Consider the following 23,028-nt stretch of genomic DNA (forward strand, 5'->3'; position numbering starts at 1 on the left):
TATGAAAGTAACAATTTTTAATGGCCAACTAAATAATACAAATATCAGAAGGTTCTTTGTCGAAAATTATTTGTCTCGAAATTGGGAGAATTGCTAACCCCCTTCCCCCTCGGTTTTAATAAGCTGATTACTAAAACCCCACCTTTTATTAGTGATTACTAAAACCCCCACTTTTCGTTAGATTTAACTTTGATATTTTCAATATTACTTTCTTTCCCTCTTACTTTTTACACCACCTTCACTAATTGATTTACATTTAAACCACCTTTACTAACAGACTTGCCTCCTTACGTTTTACCCCACCTTTACTAATTGATTTACGTTTTACACCGGGTATTTGAAATGAAGGGACAAGATCAAAATGAAGGGCCAAGATGACACCAAATTATGACTGTTTTTTGCTCCTTTTTTAGCCTTATTTTTTTTAAACCCAAGAAACCACCCTACAAACTTCAACCCTACCATCAACAACTACTACTTGGCATTTATTTAATGGCTCCTTTAATTTCATCAAAGTGTATCAAAATGCAAGATCACAACAAGAGGTAGTTTTTTTACTCTAGCTCTTTTGATTGATTTGTATGATTATGATTTTTTCAATTTTCACTATGTTTAGGTTATTTGTCAACTTTGCGATCAATACGGACATTCGGTGCTAGATTGTTCATAGATCTATTCAAGATGCACAAACGACAATTGCAATGGAATTAGGAAAATGATGGTATCCCACAAACCTAATTCATTTGGTGAAAAATTTCTTACTTGCCAATTTCCGAATGCGGTGGATTTTGGTGGTTCGAAAATGAACTCAAAAAGTTACTTCATCGTCTTCATGTGTATGTGTGTTCTTATTAAAAAAGAAGATATTTCATAAAGAGGAATTACATACCATTCAATGAAATGGAGTACACATTAGGAAATTTCAGACAAATCAAGCAATCCCAATTTTAGAAAAATCAAGTTAAGTTTAGTGATATGATATAATTCGAACAAATGAAGCCAATTATAGACAAATCAATCAATTTTCGAAAACCACAAATTACTCCATTCGAAGAACCCTTGTTCTAAACACAAATCAAGCAATTATTAAACAACAACTCCATTCAAAGAACCCTAGCCTATCTAAACACAAATCAAGCAATTTTCAGACAGTAAATCCGTTCGAAGAATCCTAACTGTTCCATTAACTCCAATCAAACAATTTTCAGACATTAACTCCATTCGAAGAACACTAGCTGTTCCATTAACTCCATTTGAATGGAGTACAAGAGAGAGAGAAAAAACGAATCAGAAAATTTACCAATTTCAAATGGAAAGAGAGAGAAAATGAAGCAGAAATCAGGTAGTTCGGTGGAGAGAGAGAGTACCTGGTAGGGTAAACCGCCATTAGTTCATCGAGCCTTCAGTAATTCTCCCTTCTCCCATCGATTTCCATCTCCCTTCGTCGACTGATAGGGCTTCAAATTGGAGATTTTCGAATTTGGCTTTTGGGAAAGGGAGAAGTTAGGTTATAGTGATATAAGCGCCCCATAATTCAATCGAAGGCGCATTATTTTTCTTCTTACTAAAACGGGTTAATTAGTAAATGGGGGTTTTAGTAATTTGCGATAAACTAACATCGAGTTTCCGTTATATCTAACAAAATGTGGAGGTTTTAGTAATTACTAATAAAAGGTGGAGTTTTCGCTTATTGAAATCCAGCGGTTTTAGTAATTCTCCCTTCTAAATTTCCAAGTATTTGAACCCATATTTTTTTGGGACAGACTATGAGTGTTGTTGAAATTTGGACTGGCCGCCCTGTAAACAACTCTAAATCTAGATTTTTCCAACTCAAGCCCCGTACCAAACCACGAGGTCCTAACTACCTTTCCTCTCCTAAATTTGTTGTCTTCTCTACCACCTTCCCGTCGTCGCTCGTTCGCCTTAACCTCCATTTTCTCTCTCTACTTTCTCTCTCTCATGCTTAAATAGGGTTTAGGTTTGTGAATTTGGTACATTTTCTAATTTCAATCTCAAATTCTCAAAATTCATAGTTTTCATATCGAAGAAGAAGAAGAAGAAGCAAAGAAGGAATCAAACTTATTCAGTGTTGATTCATTAGAGAATGCTGCTCATTGACTACTAGTGATTGTTCTTTAGGGTTTAATTCAAGTTGATGGAGAAATTAGAAACTTCTCCTGATGAATTGAAGAATACGCCTTCTAATATTGCAAGATTAGAAGACGTGATCGATCAATGTGAAGGTCGTAGAAAATATTTAGCTCATACTAAAAGTCCTTCTGATGGAGAAGATGTTCGTTGGTATTTCTATAAAGTTCCTCTAGCGGAAAACGGTAATTTAAGTTATGAAAATGGCAAATTTTGATTTCTTCTTCTTGTTGGTTAAATTTGATACTTTTAGCATCTCAAGTTTAGGTGTGATATGTAAGATTCTTCTAAAATTAGGGTAAATGCAGAAATGAAGTTTAAAGAATCAGGAAGAACTTATGTAGTTTCTCTAAGAAAAAATGAAGAAAAATGAATTCATTTCGAATGCCAAAAGTAGGAAAATTTAGTTAATAAATGATAGTTGTAGATTTGATCTTCATTTTTGTTGGCCAAACTAAGCATTTACTCCATTATCATGTCCTTTTCTTCATTTAGAGAAGAAGTCCTCACAATAAAAGGTATAAAAAGAAGAAGAAACAATTGCCTAAAACATGAATGAATGTGTCTGGAAATATTCAGATGAAGAGGAAGAATATGGTATCTATGGATGAACTTCACAAACCACTCTTTTGTGCTATTGGAAGCACTTTAGTGGTTTATTTCAACCTTTACTAGTTTGTTAATTTTTACGGGCTTTGGGTTGTTGCTTGAATATCAGTTTTTTTACTTTCCCATCTTTTAGCTACGAAGTTTAGAGGATCCCATCCTGAAGATTTTGTGTTTAAAGTAATATCTACTAATAAGCTTTACAATTAATGGCGCATCATAGATGTCAGCAGGTCAATCTTCTTACCCAACTATAATGATCAACATAGCACTTTTCTTTCTAAACAGAAAAGTGTTGATGGACAATAAGGATATACAAGAAAACATAAATCGATAATTGAATATGTGCTAAGTTTGTTAACTTGAACGCATCACTGTTTCTTTTCCCTTTCTTCCTTTTCAGTATCTCGTTTCAAAAGAGTGACTGATAATTTTTACTAGAGATGTATAATATAGATGTGTAAGACATATCTGCACCTAGATTGACGACCTTTATTCATCCCAGAGCTAGCAGCTTCAGTTCCTCAAACAGAGATAGTGGGGAAGAATGAGTACTTGCGATTCAGTATGAGGGATTCTCTTGCACTTGAAGCTTCTTTCTTGCAGGTATTAGTTCTTTGTATATGTAGATGGTTATTAAGTTCTTAAACACATCATTTGGAGGTCATCTCTAATGATAGATATCACTTGGAATGACAAGGGACTTGGACATCCTATCACTTGGAAGTGGAATCTATTTGAAACATTTGTAAAAGTAGAAATTTCTGTTCCACTGGAACCAACAGTTACTTCTTTCCTGATTGGCTTGGAAACATTTAGGCAACCACATTTTACTAACAAGTCTTAAATGTATTACTCCAAGATGCTGTCACATCAGTTAGGAATTACGTAGTGGTTAATTTTGGTGGTCTGGGTATTGTTTTCCATAAAAGTTGGTGTCTTTAAACTTTTTTCCTTTTCTCTTTCGTTCACACAAACACATACATTTTCACTTCTCAAAAGTAAAAGAAAATTAAAAAGATTTCGCCTTCACTTGAGAAACTGTAATAAATTCAGAATTCTGAGCTTTTATAGTCGAAAATCTATTCAGATTTCGTAATTGTGACATTTAGTCTATGATATGGAAATTAGGGGAGAGTACAAAGAACTGTGAGAAATGATTAGAGAAGACCATAGGAAACTGGGAAAGGAGTGACCTGCCATGATTAGAAACTCACGAAGTGTATAATAAAATCCATAGTTGAGGTTGTTATTGGTGAAGACTGATTTGGGACCTGTGACTCTGTAACCATCCTTAAATAGGCCAAAAGTTTTACGATTGTATCTGTGGATTCCTTGTTTATGGGAAGAAATTCTCCTCCACCTCCTTAATTTATGTCTTTCAATTGTCATCCACAGTATGCGTTCTGAACTTCTTAAAGAGAAAAAAGATAGAAAAGGTAAAAGCAGAGTATAATTTGCGAACTCATCAAAATTGTATTGCTGTCATCGTGCAATGTTGTTCATGCTTGTTTCTGAATATGAACATACTCAAATAAAATTGTGTTGAACTTTTTATCCATAGTGTTCTCTTCCTTGCAAATCGGCTTACTACTTACACTTGCTTCGTTTTTTTATAGAGAGAGGAAGAGCTACTCTTTAAATGGTGGAGAGAGTATGGAGAATGTAGCGAAGGGCCAATAGGAACACATATTAGCTCAGAAATTAAATCTGATCTGGAAGGTGAATCGTCAAAAGGTGACAGCTCAGACCAACTTTTTGAATCTGAGGAAGAAAGAGTTGGTGTCCCTGTGAAAGGAGGACTATTTGAGGTACTATTTTTGCTTGTTCATGCTTCAAATTCTTGATAATGATCCTTATTGCTAATTTTTAGGCCTTTCATGTAGAAATAGAACTTGCCAAGACTGTACTTAAGATTTAGCTCATTTAATTTTAACTTTAACCACCGGTCAGTATTGTGTCTGCATCAGAGGTGAAACTGTGTAAATTGATTTACAGTTTTTAAACTGAAAACTGAAGCCGGTAACAGTTTAAGTCTTTTTAAGGGATTAGGCAGTTTGTATGGAAGATCTGTGCTTGGAGCCAAGTGATTAAAAGTAGCAATGACCTTGTTTGGGCTTGCTGGAGCTTATTTAATTTTTCACTTCTACGAATTGTTTTATAAGTTTGAGTACTGTGGTCTTTCATAGTTAACTAAGAGGAATTAGTGGCCATACATGGGCCGTAGTTCTTCTATATTGGGGATTATGTTCCCTAATTACGGTATGTTCTATCTGTTTCGCCGACAAAATTGTACTTATAAAGAGGCTACAAGTTTCCTTGGATTGGTGTTGAGTGAATTACAGTTAATATTTAGAGAAGGAAATATAATTAAAAGAACCGAAAGGAGAAAAACGCCTTTGTACTACACGATAATAAAGTCTCCCATCAGTCACAAATGTCAGGCTATGCTTTGTTATGGATTTACAAAAATGATGTCGTCATTTAAGGATCACGTGCCAAATTGTAATTCTGCTGTTTCTCATGACTATTTAGGAGTAAATCCTTTATGAAAATGAAACTAACCAGGGTGTTGCAGGTAGATTTAGTAAAACGCCATTGTTTTCCTGTTTACTGGAGTGGAGAAAACCGGCGTGTCTTAAGAGGTCACTGGTTTGCTCGTAAAGCTGGTCTAGATTGGCTTCCTCTGCGGGAAGATGTTGCCGAGCGATTAGAGTTTGCATATCGCAGCCAGGTAGTTTTTGTGATATATGGGCCATATGGCTGAGATTCTCTATTTGTGACTAAAATGAAATCTGAACTTATATTGTGTCGTATCCAGATATGGCATCGGAGGACATTTCAACAGTCTGGTCTTTTCGCAGCTCGAATTGATTTACAAGGTTCTACTCCGGTATGCATTTGTATTTTTTTTAATGCAAAAGGTTGTTTATATTTGTGATAATCCTTATCTAAGTATGAACCTAATATTTGAAGTTCACTGGCTGTTTTTGGTCAGGGTCTGCATGCCCTTTTCACAGGAGAGGATGATACTTGGGAGGCTTGGTTAAACACCGATGCATCTGGATTTTCTAGTATTTGTGGCTTTACTGGAAACGGGATTAAGTTAAGGCGTGGATATTCTCCCTCTGGGTCCGCAAAACCAACCCAGGTTTGCCTTTCAGACACATTTTTCCCTCTTTTCGATCAAACTGGACACCAGAAAAGGAATCTGATATGATTATGAGGTATCAAAGCTGTATAGATTTTATAAAATGACATAAAGCATTAAATAAATAAGAAGATAGTTCATAAGGTTAGGCTTCTGCATCTTTCCGGAGAAAAGGATTAGTCAAGATTAGTAGGAACGTTCTAAACTAATAAGACCTAGCAAACGAATGGAGTTAGGCCGCCAACCTTGTCCAAGTTGGTTTTTTACAGGCTGTGTAGTTCTCGAATACCATAGTATCGCTAAGAGGCAATGGGCGATAGGACTCATCTGTATGGAATACCACTGTAAAATATCGGAAAAAGAATTAGACTAAAAGAAGAATATGTGGGAAATCTTTTTCCTAGTCTAGCCGATATATTGTTCGATATGATCAAAGTAGGTACTGAAAGGGTAAATTTATTTCAATTGAAGTTTTTGCATATGTCATCTTGCTAATGAAAATAAGCAATTCCTTTCACGTTACAAGCACTTACTTTTCTTTACTCCAGGAAGATTTGCGTCAGCGGAAAGAGGAGGAAATGGATGATTACTCTTCCCAAGTATGGGCTCTAGAACTTGAATGACTTCTTTATTTTTAATTATATCAGCGGAAGTTGTAGAAGCTTGTATACACGATACAAATGCTTTCGTAAGTTAAATTGGTCAGTTGTCTTTTATCGAATATATATTGGTGAAGCATTGACTTATAAAGACTTACAAAATTAAGACGAACCGAGGATTTCTTTTTGTCAGAATGGTGGCCTCACTTAAAGTCTCTTTGTTCTATAACTTCTATTCTGATACAGACAAACTCAAAATGGTTTGGTCAAAGGCTTAGAATATCAACATACTTTTGTGAACAGGTTTGAAGACTTAGACCCAGAGGTTTGTTTTCCCTATCAGGAATATTTATGCATAGGTGCCCCAAACAATATTTTTCCAACCCTGTGAAGAGACAGCTCTTTTCATGAATTTTGTTATTTCTGAACCAAAAGGTGTATAAGTCTTAGAATAAGGCAGTTTTATGTAAATTTGATCTGTAGTAAGGAAATGTTACATGCTTGAAATGTTTTCTTGTGAGTCCCACATAAATTATGTCCTAGTCTTGTCTCTCCAGGTATACATACTACATAGATACATATGTACGTATTAATGAATGGGGTAGTTGTAGAAGTTTGTTAGAACTTCTTGTATAGCTTTATCATGTTATAATCATAGAATCTTCTTTTAGGTTCCAGTTCGTCACTTAGTATTCATGGTCCATGGAATTGGTCAAAGATTGGAGAAAGCTAATTTAGTTGATGATGTTAGAGATTTTCGTCATATTACAGCAACACTTGCTGAACGTCATCTCACTACCCACCAGCTTGCGGCTCAAAGGGTAGTCTTTATTCCTTGCCAGGTATATAAAGTTTTTTTCATGTTATTCAAAATTTCTTTGCTTTCACGTTTATTCTTACACATAAGATGAATTTGAGAAGTCAATCTAGACCTACGTTGAACTTGAAAATATATCTTACATTTATTTGCACGATTGAAGTGCACCTTAGGTTTTATTTTGTCGCTGACAATGAGTCCGGTTAGCAGGAAAAATTACAATGTCGGTGTGTCAAGTTTTATGCACATTTTCCTGCCATCCGTAAAGACTTTAATGGGTAGTCATCATTGCTGTCTTACAGTCTTAGTATGAAATGTACTCAATGAGTTTTGCACTTTGGATTCCTTGTAACTGGCACCTGTTTAATTCCTTTCCTCGTAACTACGCTAAACATGTTAATGTTTCATCTTGGATTACTCAATAATGAGTTCTTCCACTTTATTTCCATTCCGAACTGTCTGAGATTCTCTCATCACTTTCTTCCTTTCTAAGTTCTTCCTTATTGTTCTTTTGCTATTTTCTTTCCTGGATTAGGTCCCAAAGTTTCCATTTCCGTCATGTTAGTTTTAAAGTTGCGTCTTACACGTGGTCAACTTTGTAATATGCTTTTCAGTGGAGAAAGGGATTGAAGCTTGATGGTGAAAGCACAGTTGAAAAAGTCACTCTGGAGGGTGTACGGAGCTTGCGTTTCATGCTAAGTGCAACTGTGCATGATGTGCTGTACTACATGAGCCCCATTTACTGTCAGGATATAATTAACTCGGTACTTACATTTAATCTTCAGCCAAACCATATTCTCTTTTAATGGATATATTGGGTTAAGTTCCTTCAACATTAAACAAAATAAGTACATATTTCTACTAGGATGTTTCGATTAATATGGAGGAACTTTTTCTTCTTTTAGGTTTCCAACCAGTTAAATCGCTTATACTCGAAATTTATCAAGAGGAATCCAGGTTATGATGGGAAGGTATGTAGTTGTGAACTCTCTCTAATTCTTCTCTATAACTTTATTTTCATTTTATTGCTTATTTTTGTTCATCAAGATACTAGTATGCATGGTTAAGTTGAGTTTCTGAGGCACCAATCAACCCCGTTTACAGGTTTCAATATATGCTCATTCTCTGGGAAGTGTTCTCTCATATGATATTCTTTGTCATCAAGAGAGTTTGTCCTCTCTACTCCCGACAGATTATATATGCAATGAACGCAAAAAAGATGAAGACTCCCTGCCAAGTGGAGAAAATTTATCTCCTCAATCTTGTACACCCAGTGAACATGCTGATACTTTATCCCAACAACCTAGGGAATCTAATCTACAGAGTAATGAGTTATCACTAGATGATGGTCAAGAATCTGATCATGGTCCCAAGGACATCCTTTCCCAAGAAGAGAACAGCATAGATGAAATCATTAGCATAAACAGTGATGCTCCTCCTAATCTTTCTGAGGAGTTGATTGAGAGAACCAACACATCTGCAGATACATGTGAGGAAGGAAAAACGGTCGAATTGTTGAGGGAAGAGGTACAGAAGTTCAGATGTTCTTGGTTTTTTAGCAAAAACTCTTCACTCCTTGATTGTGTATCGGTAGTTAACAATCAACACTGAATTATTTATGGGAACTATTGTGGTTCTAGGTGCATTCCCTTAGAGCAAGGATAGCAGAACTGGAATCACGCTATGGTGATGAGGATAAAGACAAAGGAGTTCATCTAGGTATGATCACCATGTTTCTGTTTCAGAAAAGGAGTCAGTCATCCAGCTTCCAATGCCTATGTGGCTCGTTGTTCCTTCTTCTTTTCACTATCTCGGAAAGTAGAAATAGACCTGTCAGAAATTTAACAAACAAGGCCTATATAATTTATATGTGGTGACTAACAATGCTTAGGACTTCACAATTACTCCGATCAGGTAAACTGGAAGTGGACAATAGCAGTAAGCATCAATCAGCAGAGCAAGCAACTGCAACCAAGAGTTATAGACCTCATATCAAGTACACAAAGCTTGAATTTAAGGTATAACTCTTTTATTTTATTTTTCATCTATGTAGTCCATATCGGGTTCAGACTATATGTCATGGCCCACAGGCAATAGAAGATATGACCGATATACAGGAGATAATACTGGACACCGATGGGAAGAAGGAAACACTGCGGAAAACGTTTGTTTTAGTCCAAGCCAAATATAACTGAGATATCATGTAAATAAGACTGATATCCGTCTAACATGGGCACTTAGGTCACATAATAAGTCATTAATTTTTTCCAATTTTAACAAGTTAAAGTGCGACTCTCCTCACTGATTGTACCGTTTTCAAAATTTCTAACTTAAAAAGGAATAAAAGTTCAGTATTATCGTGTGCCCTTAGGGCATATAATATTATAAATCCATCAAATTTATTTTTGTTTATGCTCGTTTATCCTACATATGGACCAATACTAGAGTAAAATTTCTTACCTTACCTTATTTCGGTCCATATCAGGTGGATACATTCTTTGCAGTTGGATCGCCTCTTGGTTTCTTTCTTTCTCTTCGTAACGTACGGATTGGAATAGGTAATTGTAAAATACATGTTTTCCTTTCTGTTTTGCAGACTGCTCAAATCAGATAAACATGCTGACTTAGGTTGTAATATATGCGTTGATAGCTAATTCATCATATTTACCGGATTTCATTTATTTATTTTCTGTGAAACTGAATTAGATTTATATGAAAATTTGATTGTTTAGCATGAGATCTTGGCTGTGTTATCTCTATAAGTGAGACTGATTTTAGAACTATTTTATTCCCTCTCAAATGCATGTCGTTTCAGCTCAAAAGCAAATTTAATTTCAAGTTGAAGGTTGTTCTAAGATTTGATTTTATTATAGAGGTAAATGTTAAACAAATGAACTGAACACAAATGTATTTCTGATTCGGATCCATAAATAAGGCCAATACTACCTTAGTCAATGTTTTAAAAACTTTCAAGTTTCAAGGCGTACGCCTCGAGGCAAAGCAATCACCTGATACCTCGAGCAGTACATATTTGACCTCAAGAATAAAGCGTGCGCATCTGAAGTCACCTGTTATTTTTGAGTTGGAGGGGAACACAAAAATATTGGCATCTTTTTTTTTTAACACTAGGACCTTATATAGTTATATTATGGTAGTTAAGTAGATAAACTATGTCACTTTTTTACACAACTGATCTCATTTTCCTGACATCGAGGCGTACCCCTTGAGGTGCCACCTCACCTTGTGAGAGCAAACCACATCGAGGCATAAAACGTATTTTAAAACATTGACCTTAGTCTTCCTTCTTGGGGTATGCTTCATTCTTAGTTCTTGGCACTGAAAAGGCTTTCCTGATAAAACCTTTTTCTTCTTACCCTTTACCTCATCAGAAGTTCAGAACCATTCCCCTTATAACCCTAAAGATAAGATTCGCCTAGAGTTCCTTGATCCTTCATAACCTAAATCTACAAAACGATTATTATAATTTGCCACAAATACCAGTATCTTGGTGGTGACACTATGTTATTTCCTTTCTGCATTATAATTCCAATGTTAATGAGCTCCTCTATCTCTTCTCTAGGTGAAGGAGAAGAATACTGGCAAGACAAAAGAATAACAGAAGAAATGCCCGCTTGTAGGCAAATGTTCAATATTTTTCACCCTTTTGATCCTGTGGCATATAGGTTTGTCCAAGTTGCACAACCTTCTTTTACTGATCTATTCATTTCTTCTATTCTTTATTGAAATAGGTCATGTCTTTGTTGGAAGATATAAGGAAGACTTGCAATTTTTGCAGTATAGAACCTTCCTGATAGTTTGGCTCGTGATTCAAACCAACATTATATATATATATATATATATATATATATATATATATATATATATATACTCATCCCACCATTATACACTCACTAATAACCATTAGACTTTGCCATGAGATCAGTAAAATCCCACAACTGTATATTTAGATCTTCCATGCACCATTACTTGTGGTAATGGGATTTTATATTTTAAATTGAAAGACATCGTATGAATCAATCTAGGGTGGACTTTCATACAGAGTAGAACCACTTGTCTGTAAAGAATTCATCAGCAGGCGTCCAGTTATCATCCCTTATCATAAAGGTGGAAAGAGATTGCATATCGGGTTTCAGGTACGGCAGTGAAATACTCAAGCAACAAAAAATCATAAATTTAGTAGTTCAATAATCAATACCTCTTTTTCTTATTTATTCATAATATTCAATTTATAATATCTAATGCAGGATTTTACTGAAGACCTTTCTGCTCGTTCGCAAGCTGTTCTAGACCGCCTAAATTCTATGAGGGTATGCAACATATGCCTTGTGGTCTTTTTGAAATAGTAGATAAACCATTTTTACTTCTCAGTCTATCCCTGAAATTCATGAGATGCAACCACTTATAGGTTTATAGCCTAAACTTGCGAACTTGAGATCTCGTTGAACGACTGCAATTTTCCAGGTCTCCGAAAACAGTTTCGGCGAGAATTTGATGTTTACAAAAGAAAGCAACATGTTTAGGCCCCTTAAATAATGTCCAATAAGTTTACCTCCCCAAATTGATGGAAGTTTGTCTATTGGCCGTTAGAACACCAAACACATGCTTCTAAATTCGCTAATAACAGAGAAAGGAAAGAAGTATTGTTTATCAGTGTCTAATGTTGGGTGTTCAATTATATAGGACAAAGTGCTCACGGTATGTCAATCAAACAAGGATGACATTGAAGGTACGAAAGAGTCAAAATGATTTGCAGTTCTCATGGATATTCTTGCTTTTCTCCTTATAGAATATCTCTCTTGTTTATCATGTGAATTGTTATAGACACTACGGAAATCAAAGAAGAAATAGAAGGAAGATCATATGGTTCAATCATGATGGAGAGGTTGAGTGGAAGTGAAAGCGGTCGGATTGATTACATGCTTCAAGTAAGTAACTGTACTATACGATGCTTGACTGATTTTAAACCGATTTCTCTCTCCTAGTTCGTATTACAGTTACTTCCTTCTTTACATATACACTATCAATCTCTTTAGGTTAACTATTTTTTTTTTCTATCCAAACCGATGAGATGTAACTTGTAAAATGCTTGCTGCTTATGACAGGACAAAACATTCGAACATCAATATATATCAGCAATCGGATCACATACGTAAGTATCTATATCTAGTTTAGACTTCAATTTCTTACTCGTGCTACTATAGATTACAAGCCAACTGATTATAAGAACAGAAATCTTCAGATATTTCTCGTGTTGCCCTTCTAACTTGAGAACTCGGTTGTGCAGAAACTACTGGAGAGACAACGATACTGCTCTTTTCATACTCAAACACTTGTACTCCGATATCCCACAAGAGCCTTACAAACCTCGTCAATCTGGTGAAGGCAGCTCGAAAGGTCACAAACAAGCTGAAAATTTGTTTCGTCAGAGTGATGCTATCGATGAAGTTGTTGTTCCTTTGCTATCGTCTCAAGGAACATTAATTTAAGATAGTTCAATGGAAGTGAAAAACTCCATAGATAAAAAACCTAAAAGATTATATGGATATATATGAATTTCAATAACATATAGTGTTTGAAATAGTGACTGATCAAGTTCATGGTGTTTGTATTTTAATGTTTTCTCTTGAATTCGAACCTCCTTGTATCAGATAAACTCACACAAATATTCAAATATAAAATGTTGGATTTGTTTTGAAGATAATTTGATAGTTCTTTACTTCTTCAACCCATTCTTGTCATCTGAATCGGTTGACCGACCACCAAAGAGATATATAGAGTAAACCCAAATTTATCAGTTGAAGTTAGACATCACCAATTAGACAAACACAAACCTTCTAAAATCTGACTATAGTCTATTAGAACTTCTGAGTCAGACTCCAAGTCAGATTTCAAATCTGAGTTGGAACACCTTAAAATAACCACGCCCTTAATCAAATTGAGAAACAACAATGAGCTATGGATAAAAGATCTATGAATCATATTTTATTTTATCAAAAAGTAAGATACAACAGGATGTCAATCAAATAACCTAACATCATCATCATTTACTCTCTCTAGTCTAGAACTAGAAGTCTAGAAGAAGATGAATCTTGGTTGATTAGGAGGAGGAATTAGTAACCCTAGTATGATGAGAGGAGGGAACTGTTGTGGACAAAGAAACAGTATCTGGACTTTTGAGTTGATCAAGTTGTTTAGTACCTCTTCGAAGAAGATACTCAATGAAGATAAAATTCTTTCTTTCGACATCGTTGGCATTGCGTCGAAATTCAGATGAAACAATTGATTCGATCTTCTTTCTCTCTTCTGGTCCTTTGCTTCTTGCTGTTCTTAAAAACCCTCTATATAATCCCAATACTTGTTTCTGTAATCCTGTAAGCCTTTTCATTTTCAACAACAATCAAATTTAAAGATCTTCTTCTTCACGATGAATGAATTATCACGAATTTCTCTCTCGATCTTTTTCGAACAATAATACAAATCGAAAAACGTTTTTTTTAGAGAGAGAGAGAGAAGGAAGAAGGCGAAATAGAGGTAGGGCCGTAGGGGGGAGAAGTTGGATCGAAATAGGGCAACAAGGAAAGGATGTATGGATACCGAACGCACACGGCAAGGGCTGAGGACATACGAGGGAGTGATATTATAGGCACTACTAAATAGTATAGGAGAAGGCAAACCTTTATTCCTTTGTTTCTCCAACCATTTTTGTTGAGAAAGTAAGAGCTAAAGAAAATTAAAACGAACTAGTAAAAGAAAGAACCGTTTGCTTCGAAACCTTCGAGGGAGTTATTTTGCTTCTCCGGCGAAGGATCTTCTCTTCGCCGGATTCCTTTTTTTGTTTCAAATAAAGATCTAAACACCATCAACGATGTCAGACGACTTAATCAATCACACAATTCTTTCCATCGGCGACCAGTTTGTCTGCCAAAGTTCATCCTGTTGTCATCTTCAACATCTATGATTGTTATGTGAGTTGTCCAGATCAAGTAGAGAGTGATTGGTACTCTTCTCGGTTCAGTTTCTTCCTGATGGAATCGTCGATATTAAGATCTCCTATGTCGTTTGTCAAAACGAATTTTCCGGTCAGGTGGCACTGGATATTGATTATCACCATCACATATTGATATTTCACCAGAAGGTGAATCCTAAAGAGGTCTTTGTGGGATGGCACTCAATCGGCTCCAGGGTCTAAGAACGGCATAGATAATGATGAAGATGATCATCATAATCATCATCAATTCAAAAAAGATTCTTCGCTTCATGGAAATGGAGAAACTTATAATCGGTGTTTCGTTCGACTTTATCTTCTTCACAATGATGGATATGGTGGTTTGATGGAGGTGGTTATCCGGCGACAATGGCGGTTTTCCGACGACAATGGCGGTTTTTCCGGCGACAATGGCGGTGTTTCGTTCGTTTGTTTTATTCCTTTTTTTTTGTCAGACCTTTAGGGTCTCCTTTAACAGATCTTTAGGATCCTTTTGTCAGACCTTTAGGGTCTCTCTTCACGGATCTCAAGAATCCTTTGTGTCTGTGTCTAGTCCAATTTCTTTCCCTTCATGAGGCACTTTACATTTAAAGGTATGTAACTCTCATGAAGTTTTCAGAAGAGAGAAATTACAAATTATCATCCATGTAACATCGTGATTTAATCACTTATGAATGGAAATGGTTCGCGTGGTTTAAAAAAAAAAGAAAAAGAAAGAAAGAAACGGCGGTTCCAAATGTACTTATCATGGTGTTTCTTTCTCCATTTAACCAGTGTGTACAGCTTTATATTATTTTGTCTCGGAGTGTAGGAGAAAATGATGCTGGTGAATTGTTCCTTAAGATGGAGGATATCTTCGACTTCGACGTATTTGCCTGATTATTGTCTCCGAGTGTAGGAGACAAGTATATGCCTTATCACGTTCAAATAATCACTTTCAATGTGGAGATACATGTCATATAATGATACCTGTCATATACCACCATAGCCTATTTGTCTTACCAATGTATTAAATAGGACAAATCTTAGAGCTTAACTACTTGATTCCAAACTCCAAAAGTTTATAGAGAGAATGCAGACTATTGTACCATTGATTTTTTTTTTTTTTTTTTGAACTGTGAAATTCCATTAAACCACGAGATTATTATTACAATGCATATTAACTAAAAGACAAAGAACATTATTTCATGTCTTTGATCTATTCTTTTTGCGAGTCCATTTAGCTAGTTTATCAGCTGAGGCATTCAACGTTCTCTTCATATGATTGAACTTGACACTGTCGAAGTTCTTTTATATTTCTCTGATTTATTTATTTAATCTACCTTTTATTTTGGGTTTAAGTGCCTCAATTAGGTCTTCTCGTACGAAGAAAAATCAGCAAAAACCAATTATCGAACATCTTCATATAAAACTTTGTTGTTGTAAGTAAAGCTTCTGTCTAGAGGTGTTAATCTGGCTAGGCTATCTGAGTCGTTCCTTTTGGGTTTAAGTGCCTCAATTAAGTCTCACATCATTTTCGATTAAGAATGAAAAATTATTTACTTGGTATTTTCTAAAGCAAACCCTCAGAAAAGAAAAGAGCTTATAAATGGGATGTGTTAAAAGGGAAAAAAAGAAAAGCAAATATGTAACTCGTATAAGACTAAGAAAGTTACATGAAAATGAATGCAAAAATAAGTTAAAAAGAACAAATAAAGTTTGTAAATACAGTGAAGTTGATTCTTCCACTACCGCGATAGTGTCAGAGAGTATTGTGATTGTCACCGGACAATAGACTTTCGTAGAAAGTAGTAGAAAAGCTATGATAGCATAGTTGTGGAACTGAGGACGGGATTCCGCTTATATCAACCTCTGTCCAACTACCCTTCTTCCAGTTGTAACAATAAATAGACACACATTTCTTCTTCTTCCCAAGACCCCAAACAACTAATGTTACGAAAATCTTATCATCTGATCCTACAAAAGTGTGAAACTTAATAGTGTGATATTTCTCCGTATGGAAAGGCAATGTGATACTACTTACTTCACTCCATCTTCCGTTCTTACTAGAACTAGTAGTGATTCCATTGATCTCATCTTTCTCGTCATTGTAATCATTATCTTCGTATGTGTACATCTTGAACGTACAATTGTTCAGTTTAACTACCATAGCTAAATTTTCATGCAGTTCAAATAACTTAACAACTTCGTCAGAACAGTTACCTTGGTCAAGGGCATCTCCAGACTGATCAAGAATGAAATCAGGGACAGTGATTGTTCTAAACTTTTCACTTCCTACATCAAATGCCACTAAGCATACAGGACTATATTTACACTTCGGCCAGCGGAAAAGAGAGAAATTGGTCCAGTAAATAACACCATTCACATAAACAGAATCACCCCATGGTCCATCCGGAGGGACATCTTCAATCCTTCTCCATCTATTATTATTGTTAATACTATTACCTTGGTGCCCAATGGTCAAAACTTCACAAATATAATGGTTGATACCTGACTGCATGTCCCACACACATACCAACTTGTGTTCATTAGTGGCAGGATCAAAACCAAATCCGTAGTATGGAAAACCATGCGGATACTTTTCCCCTTCTCCCAATGATGAGTGAAACCAAGGCGATACTTGTCCAGTACAGATATTGCGTATACGAACACCATGTTTTATATAATTATCAATGAGACAGATTAAGCCGTTTATAGGTTTCAACATTTCATGGTAAGAACTCGAGTTTATCTTCCTTACTGTGTCAACTACTAGTTTCAGCTTTGTGCCCCGGCTAGTACGGACACCATTGTTGTCTACTGGTTCTTCTTCTTCTTTAACCAAGAGGTCAGCTGTAATGTGGAATTCTTTATATGGCCAATAGTCGTAATATGAGGCACCTTGTAATCTGTTAAGCAATTTTACCTGTGCCTTTGTGCGTGGTAGAGGAACGACAATAAATATACGAGGAGGACGTTTTCGAGAACGGGTCAAGTGTAAATCAATGAAGTTTTGATCTTTTTGAATTAAAGAACACCAATGCTTGCAAACACTCTTAAAACGAATAAGGGTTTTCACTGGGAGTCTGGTGAGTATCTCAAATATCAACCAATCTTCATTACTACTTCTACTACTGATGCTACTAATAGGATTGGCTGAAGAGGTAACATTACAACTAACCTTCTCCTTCTTCTTATTATTATTCTTCTTTTTGTTTGGGTGCCCCCCATGTTTAGATTTCTTTCTTTTGAACATTGTTGGTGGGAAATTAAAAACACCACCAGCTCTCATCATCTTAATTCTAGAAATCACCATCATCTGATTTAATCAAAATATAATATAATATTAAAACCCATTGGAGAAATAAAATAAAACCCTAATAATAGATCAAATTTAGGACCAAAATACATAATAATATCATTCACTCACCTTTTCTGAAACAACCCACCGGAGTTCTTGGCCGACGACGAGGAAGAGGAGGACTAGAATTATAGAGAGAGAGGGAGAATTTGTGTGGGGGTTTTATTAGGGTTTTTTGTTTGAGTTGTGTTTTATTAGGGTTATTATATCTTTCTTTTTTTTTGTTAACGTTAGGGTTATTATATCTTAACCTTCCATCTTTTTACTCTCTCAAAAGTTTGGGTGATGGGCTTTATAGTCTATCTTTATATTAGGGAATATTGCACTTGTAGACTCCGAATTTTTGACCCTTTGAACTTAAGGAGGATACCCGACTAATTGACCTATCAGCTATTGGTTGCCCAAATTGTCTCTTGTCCAATATTTTTCTATCGGTTTTTCTTCCTTTTCAGCTAGCAGAATGGCTACTTTATAGAAAGATTATATTTACGAGAATAACAGTAATATAGTGACATAATTTACTATCATTTCATGGTTCATTTGGAAATCCAGATATGGTTGATGTTTCTGACACACAATCGCATCAACCAATCAAGTTATAGAACGTATTTGTTCATTTTCATCATTAATAAATGAAGCTCACGGAGCCAATACCAAACACAACAAAAGTAAATGCTCACCTATGGCTTATCTGCATCTCAAAGTTAATACAAATGCCTCTTTCGATGATAATAATAATGAGAAAACAAGTTAAAGTTTTAAGCTGAAGAAAGATCACTCAAATTAAGTCATCGCTCCCTAAGCATTCGAGGCTGTGGAAATAGAAATGTAAGTGAGGCTGTGGAAATAGAAATGTAAGTGAGCTTGCGTTGAGTTTTGAGTTGGGTTAAGAGGTGCCAATACAGTTTCAAAAAAAAAATTAATCTTTGGCAATTTTAAATGCACTCACCATTTTTGTTATATGCACCCACATCTCCTCTAATTGGAACAAAAACTACCTTTTTTGGTTATGCACTCACATTTTCGTTATAAGCATTCGAGGCCTTTGTGACTGCATTTAGCGATTCCCTCAATCTTTTAACAAGGTGACTGCATTTAACAATTCCCTTAATCTTTTAATGATGCCTTTGTGACTGCACTCGCATCTCCTCTAATTGGAAGGGTCAAGGGCCTGGCCGGCTGGTCCTAGATACGTTACCGGTCGCAAAGTGTTGCAAATCAAGAAAGTACATAGAGAGTTGGAGACAAAAGAAAATTGACTCATCTTTTCTCACCCAAACAAAAAAATTTATAAGGAGCTTTGATCCGCCCTAATATATATTCATTATCAAAACCTTTACAAGAACAAAAAGTTAGACGAATAGCTATAACAATAACAATGGAGAAGATAAAAACAGAGTTCGTTCTGTATAAAAGTTACTCCTATGGTGTGTGTTTTGGGGAAGAAAGAATTTTCTGGGGAAAAATGGTGGAATCCCCCAAAAAAAATCTAAAACCCTTTCCCTAAACACACCCTTATTAATGTCGCGGACCGGCGACTTTTTTTTTGCTTCTTCTCCCTCTCACTCTACCCTCCGTCCTCACTATCTCCAACGAAGGGGAGCGTCGAAACCAAACAAAAATCTGGTTTTGAAACCAGACGAGATCAAGTCTCGTCTAGCTGGGATAGAGAGAAGATGGAGAGAAGAGATAAGAGAGAGAAGAGAAAGAGAGGAGAAAAAAGAGGGAAGAAATCCGGAGATAAAGTGTCGCCAAAATTTGCATGGAGATCGCCAGAGTTTGATGGTAGCAATGGGAAAGGAAGAAGAGTGAAGAAGAAGCTGAAAAATATAAGGGCTTGGGTGTTTGGGAGAAACAAAAAGTTCTAAATCTTTTTTGTTTCCACCCAAAGCTTTCCTCCCCGGAAAATTTCTTTATTTCCCCGTAACCCCAAATTTTTCTTTGAGTAATTAAAATTCCTAGTTAACATCAACTAATTAGTACAACAAGAAATTTGAAGTTGCAAATTTGAACTTTTACACCAACAAATGATCAGATACAATACAATGAAACTCTTAAAAAAACAGAATGAAGCTCAAAATTACCCTTTGCAAGAGGGTGAGGCACGAACCGAGTTAGTGTTCCAATCAGTTTTTAGTATCAATATAATCAGATCTAGGGCTAACCTCGAGAAGACCAAACTACTCAATATCCTTTACAGCATCCTGCAACAAAACCAAAATTGTATGTTTAGGTTATGGGTATGTTGGATTAAAACAGGATCAGACGAAAAAGGCTATAAAAGAGAAGAACATCGAGCCTATTGCTTATCGCCCCTTCACCACAAACATATATATATATATATATATATATATATATATATATATATATATATATATATATATATATATATATATATACATACACAAATTTCGTCTGATGTAGAATATCATACAGAATAATAGAAACAGAAACATAAAAAAAGTAAATCAAGTATGAACTAACTAGGGTCTTACTAATTTATATCTCATTTTTGTCGCAAGCGATTGATACCTCGATGATGTAGAAGAAATTCAGATCAATATAGACGATTTACCTTTGCAAGTTGTGTCACATAAGCAGCAGCCAAAGCAGTTGCCAAGAGTCCAAGACCAACAGTTATCAACTGACTATTTCCTTTGGGTAATCCAACCACTGATTCTTCTTGCTAAAAAGTCAATAAAATCCCAACTTAGGGTATAATCCATCCAATTATCCAAGAAAAAAAAGAGAGAGAAATGGTTATCTATATACTAATTGCTCTATAAGTGATATATATACACTTTTTTTACTTACAATAATTGCTCGCCCTAAGGCACCGGCACTAACATATGCCCATGTTCCTGGAAGCATTCCCAACCAACTGCATTAAACATGATTTATGTTGGAAATTGTATAAGAACAAAGACATGAATATATTAACAGTTTGTTTATTTATGTATGTGTATTGAAGGAGTGAAGCAAGTGATTATACTTCCTAGAAACGATTTTAATCCAAAACGAAACAAAGATCAAGTTCATTTAGAGTAATTGCATAGAAGAACCCTCCTTTCATATCTTAGATTGGACCATATAGTTTTGGGATTGTAAGTCGTACAGATACGAAAATACCAACAATATCCATGATTTGATTCCTTCTCCTGTTTCATACTTCTGCCCTGATTTTCTTAGGAGAAAGACCAAAAACTATCTATTTTTGGTTTTTCAATGTAATTGTTGAAAGTGAATTTGAACTTAAACAAGCAAAGAATTCCAAGCATCAACTGCCAACAGATATGCAACGAGCATTGAATGACAGGTTATTGCAAGATTCATGCCGATAGGAGAAGATGAGGAAAAGAAGGAAGTGAGAATTGAACGAACAAACCTGCCCAAAACATATGGCACAAACTTCACTGAGGTCAAACCGTATAGATAGTTCCCGAGAGAAAATGGAAGCAAAGGGCTTAAACGAAGAAGAGTCACAACTCTGAAACCATTCTTTCCAATGGCTTTGTCAATGGCGAGAAATTTCTTATTCCCATCGACTAGTTTAAGAATACGTTCACGAGCAAAATATCTGGCAATGAGAAAGGCCACAGTAGCTGCCACCTGCAAAAAGGGGAAAATGCCATTGAGTATCCAAGATAAATTTTTGGTGTTATAGAAACTAGAAGTGAGAACCATCTTACTGTTCCACTGATGGAGACAAGGATAGTGCCAGTAGAAGAGCCAAAGAGAACACCAGCTGACATAGTCAAAGGGATGGCTGGAATCGCAAGGACCTCTAGTCCAGCATAAGCAGCTACAAATAAAGCATACCCAGCTGGTCCATAACCTGTTTACGTTAAAGAAGTCTATTGACTATTAGTACCATATTTGAAGAAGGAAAATTGAGCTATAGAAAGGTATGAACTAGATATCCTATTTTCCTTCCCTATCATCCATATGTATATTGTTCTTAATTCGTATGAAAGATCCAAATCGAATTGAAAATTCAAGCTTCGTCAGTGTAACTGGCCATTGAGCAAAGCAACCCCAAAGTCCCTATCTCTAGGACGAAAGAAAACAAAGAGATCTCCATGGCCGAAATAATCTATGTGAAAAGAAGGCAATGTGAGAAAACACTTGCAAACTCTAGATTGCCAAGTAGATAAAAACCAAAATCAGGGAGTGAATCCTTAAAATTGAATAAATTATGTACCAAATTTAGTTCCGAGTTCTGTAGATTATACTAATTCTTCAATCTCTCATCCTTGCCTTACCTTAGCATTAAGCTAACTATACATTATAACAAATTTGGTCTATTATGGTATATCACTTATAGAGCTTACTACTACATTCTCACACCTCCACACTCTAACCTAAAATCATCAATTGGCAACTAACCCAAGTCATTAAGTTCAATGAAATTTTCAAATACAAACTTAAGAACCAAATTACCAAAACACATTACAAATTTCATCACTTATAAGTTATAAGTCAACCCTATATAGTTAACACTATGAAGAATGATCAATTTCAACTAGTAAGTAGCAAGTCACCCAAACTATTCAAATATCACAAAAGGGTATAATTAATTTGAAGTTTTGAACTAAATTTTACCTTCAATGAAATCCGAAAATTGCATTAAGAATGCATTAATCTGATCTTTATACAAGTACCCAACAGTGGCAAAACCTCCAAGAACACCAACAAGCAAGAAACCAGCCAATACTGTACCTTTAACAGCTGTTTCATTATCAAAAGAAGAATCAATGGAAGAAGATTGATAGTTATCAATTGGTGAATCACCTTCTCCATCTTTTTTAGGAATTCCAGATCTTCTTAAGCCTTGTGGGGTATTAGAGGTTTTGTGGTGGACTGGTTTTTTGGGTTCTCTGAGAGAAGAGAAGCATGGTTTGAAGAAATGGGTACGTTTTGGTAGAAAAGGGTAAAAGAGAAGATTGGGTTTAATGGCGACAGAGAGAGGTTGGTGGAGTTGAAGAGAAGATGTGAAAGAAGGAATAAGGGTGCGCATTTTAAGCAGGAAAAGTGGGTGTAGGATAGGAGGAGTTGAAGATAATTTGCCATTAGATTTGGAGGAGCATGTGTAGAGTGACTTGGATTTGAAAGAGCAATTGATGGAGATTCCTCGCAGGGGCTAATTCACACAAGCTGGATTCTTTGGGGCATAAAAAAAAAAAGGATTCTTTGGGGGCATGAAAAAAATGTGTGAGACATAAGATCTTAATTGGTCAAGATTGACTCAGGGAGGCGTATTTATTTTTTAATCCAAAGTTCACTAGATTGAACTTTGTCCCTAATTTTTATGTCCCAAAAAGGCAAAATTTTTCTTTATGCCCAAAGAGGTTGGTCATCGCC

General features: G+C 35.6%; 4 protein-coding genes across 4 annotated transcripts; 1 reads left to right on the forward strand and 3 right to left on the reverse strand.

Moving 5' to 3' along the window:
• The first annotated feature begins 1,702 nt into the window (after positions 1 to 1,702).
• Positions 1,703 to 13,043, forward strand: LOC147532428 (phospholipase SGR2-like). Its single transcript, XM_086645073.1, has 21 exons — positions 1,703 to 2,333; positions 3,260 to 3,360; positions 4,374 to 4,565; positions 5,333 to 5,488; positions 5,576 to 5,647; positions 5,753 to 5,905; positions 6,454 to 6,504; positions 7,176 to 7,346; positions 7,936 to 8,085; positions 8,227 to 8,292; positions 8,426 to 8,848; positions 8,962 to 9,040; positions 9,236 to 9,339; positions 9,807 to 9,879; positions 10,902 to 11,004; positions 11,382 to 11,475; positions 11,587 to 11,649; positions 12,023 to 12,068; positions 12,164 to 12,267; positions 12,445 to 12,491; positions 12,627 to 13,043. Exons 1-21 carry the CDS (start codon positions 2,156 to 2,158, stop codon positions 12,826 to 12,828), a joined length of 2,628 nt encoding a protein of 875 aa, XP_086501199.1. The 5' UTR covers positions 1,703 to 2,155; the 3' UTR covers positions 12,829 to 13,043.
• Positions 13,044 to 13,307: 264 nt separating this feature from the next.
• Positions 13,308 to 13,736, reverse strand: LOC147532429 (LYR family of Fe/S cluster biogenesis protein). Its single transcript, XM_086645075.1, has one exon. It carries the CDS (start codon positions 13,725 to 13,727, stop codon positions 13,440 to 13,442), a length of 288 nt encoding a protein of 95 aa, XP_086501201.1. The 5' UTR covers positions 13,728 to 13,736; the 3' UTR covers positions 13,308 to 13,439.
• A 2,189-nt stretch (positions 13,737 to 15,925) lies between these two features.
• On the reverse strand, positions 15,926 to 17,968 carry LOC147532430 (putative F-box protein At1g47800). Its single transcript, XM_086648154.1, has 2 exons — positions 17,737 to 17,968; positions 15,926 to 17,625 (listed from the first exon to the last, which is right to left on the reverse strand). Exon 2 carries the CDS (start codon positions 17,623 to 17,625, stop codon positions 16,069 to 16,071), a length of 1,557 nt encoding a protein of 518 aa, XP_086504280.1. The 5' UTR covers positions 17,737 to 17,968; the 3' UTR covers positions 15,926 to 16,068.
• A 1,633-nt stretch (positions 17,969 to 19,601) lies between these two features.
• On the reverse strand, positions 19,602 to 22,814 carry LOC147532431 (uncharacterized). The gene is made up of 6 exons (XM_086647843.1): positions 22,270 to 22,814; positions 21,357 to 21,502; positions 21,053 to 21,276; positions 20,482 to 20,548; positions 20,243 to 20,353; positions 19,602 to 19,871 (listed from the first exon to the last, which is right to left on the reverse strand). The coding sequence occupies exons 1-6, from the start codon at positions 22,682 to 22,684 to the stop codon at positions 19,848 to 19,850; spliced, it is 987 nt and encodes a 328-aa protein (XP_086503969.1). The 5' UTR covers positions 22,685 to 22,814; the 3' UTR covers positions 19,602 to 19,847.
• Positions 22,815 to 23,028: the final 214 nt, after the last annotated feature.

The sequence above is a fragment of the Eschscholzia californica genome, unplaced genomic scaffold (assembly GCF_041429995.1).
Source record: "Eschscholzia californica isolate CP2 unplaced genomic scaffold, dmEscCali1.0.p SCAF_6, whole genome shotgun sequence".
NCBI lineage: Eukaryota > Viridiplantae > Streptophyta > Magnoliopsida > Ranunculales > Papaveraceae > Eschscholzia > Eschscholzia californica.

Excerpts from the sequence above, each read along its gene's own strand:
- LOC147532428 (XM_086645073.1), top strand. The coding sequence starts at position 2,156 with ATGGAGAAATTAGAAACTTCTCCTGATGAATTGAAGAATACGCCTTCT. Across the intron at positions 2,334-3,259 it reads AGTTCCTCTAGCGGAAAACG|AGCTAGCAGCTTCAGTTCCT; the intron begins GTAATTTAAGTT and ends TATTCATCCCAG. Across the intron at positions 8,086-8,226 it reads GTCAGGATATAATTAACTCG|GTTTCCAACCAGTTAAATCG; the intron begins GTACTTACATTT and ends TTCTTCTTTTAG.
- LOC147532429 (XM_086645075.1), bottom strand. The coding sequence starts at position 13,727 with ATGAAAAGGCTTACAGGATTACAGAAACAAGTATTGGGATTATATAGA.
- LOC147532430 (XM_086648154.1), bottom strand. The coding sequence starts at position 17,625 with ATGATGGTGATTTCTAGAATTAAGATGATGAGAGCTGGTGGTGTTTTT.
- LOC147532431 (XM_086647843.1), bottom strand. The coding sequence starts at position 22,684 with ATGCGCACCCTTATTCCTTCTTTCACATCTTCTCTTCAACTCCACCAA. Across the intron at positions 21,503-22,269 it reads ATTTTCGGATTTCATTGAAG|GTTATGGACCAGCTGGGTAT; the intron begins GTAAAATTTAGT and ends TAACGTAAACAG. Across the intron at positions 19,872-20,242 it reads ATGTGACACAACTTGCAAAG|GATGCTGTAAAGGATATTGA; the intron begins GTAAATCGTCTA and ends GTTTTGTTGCAG.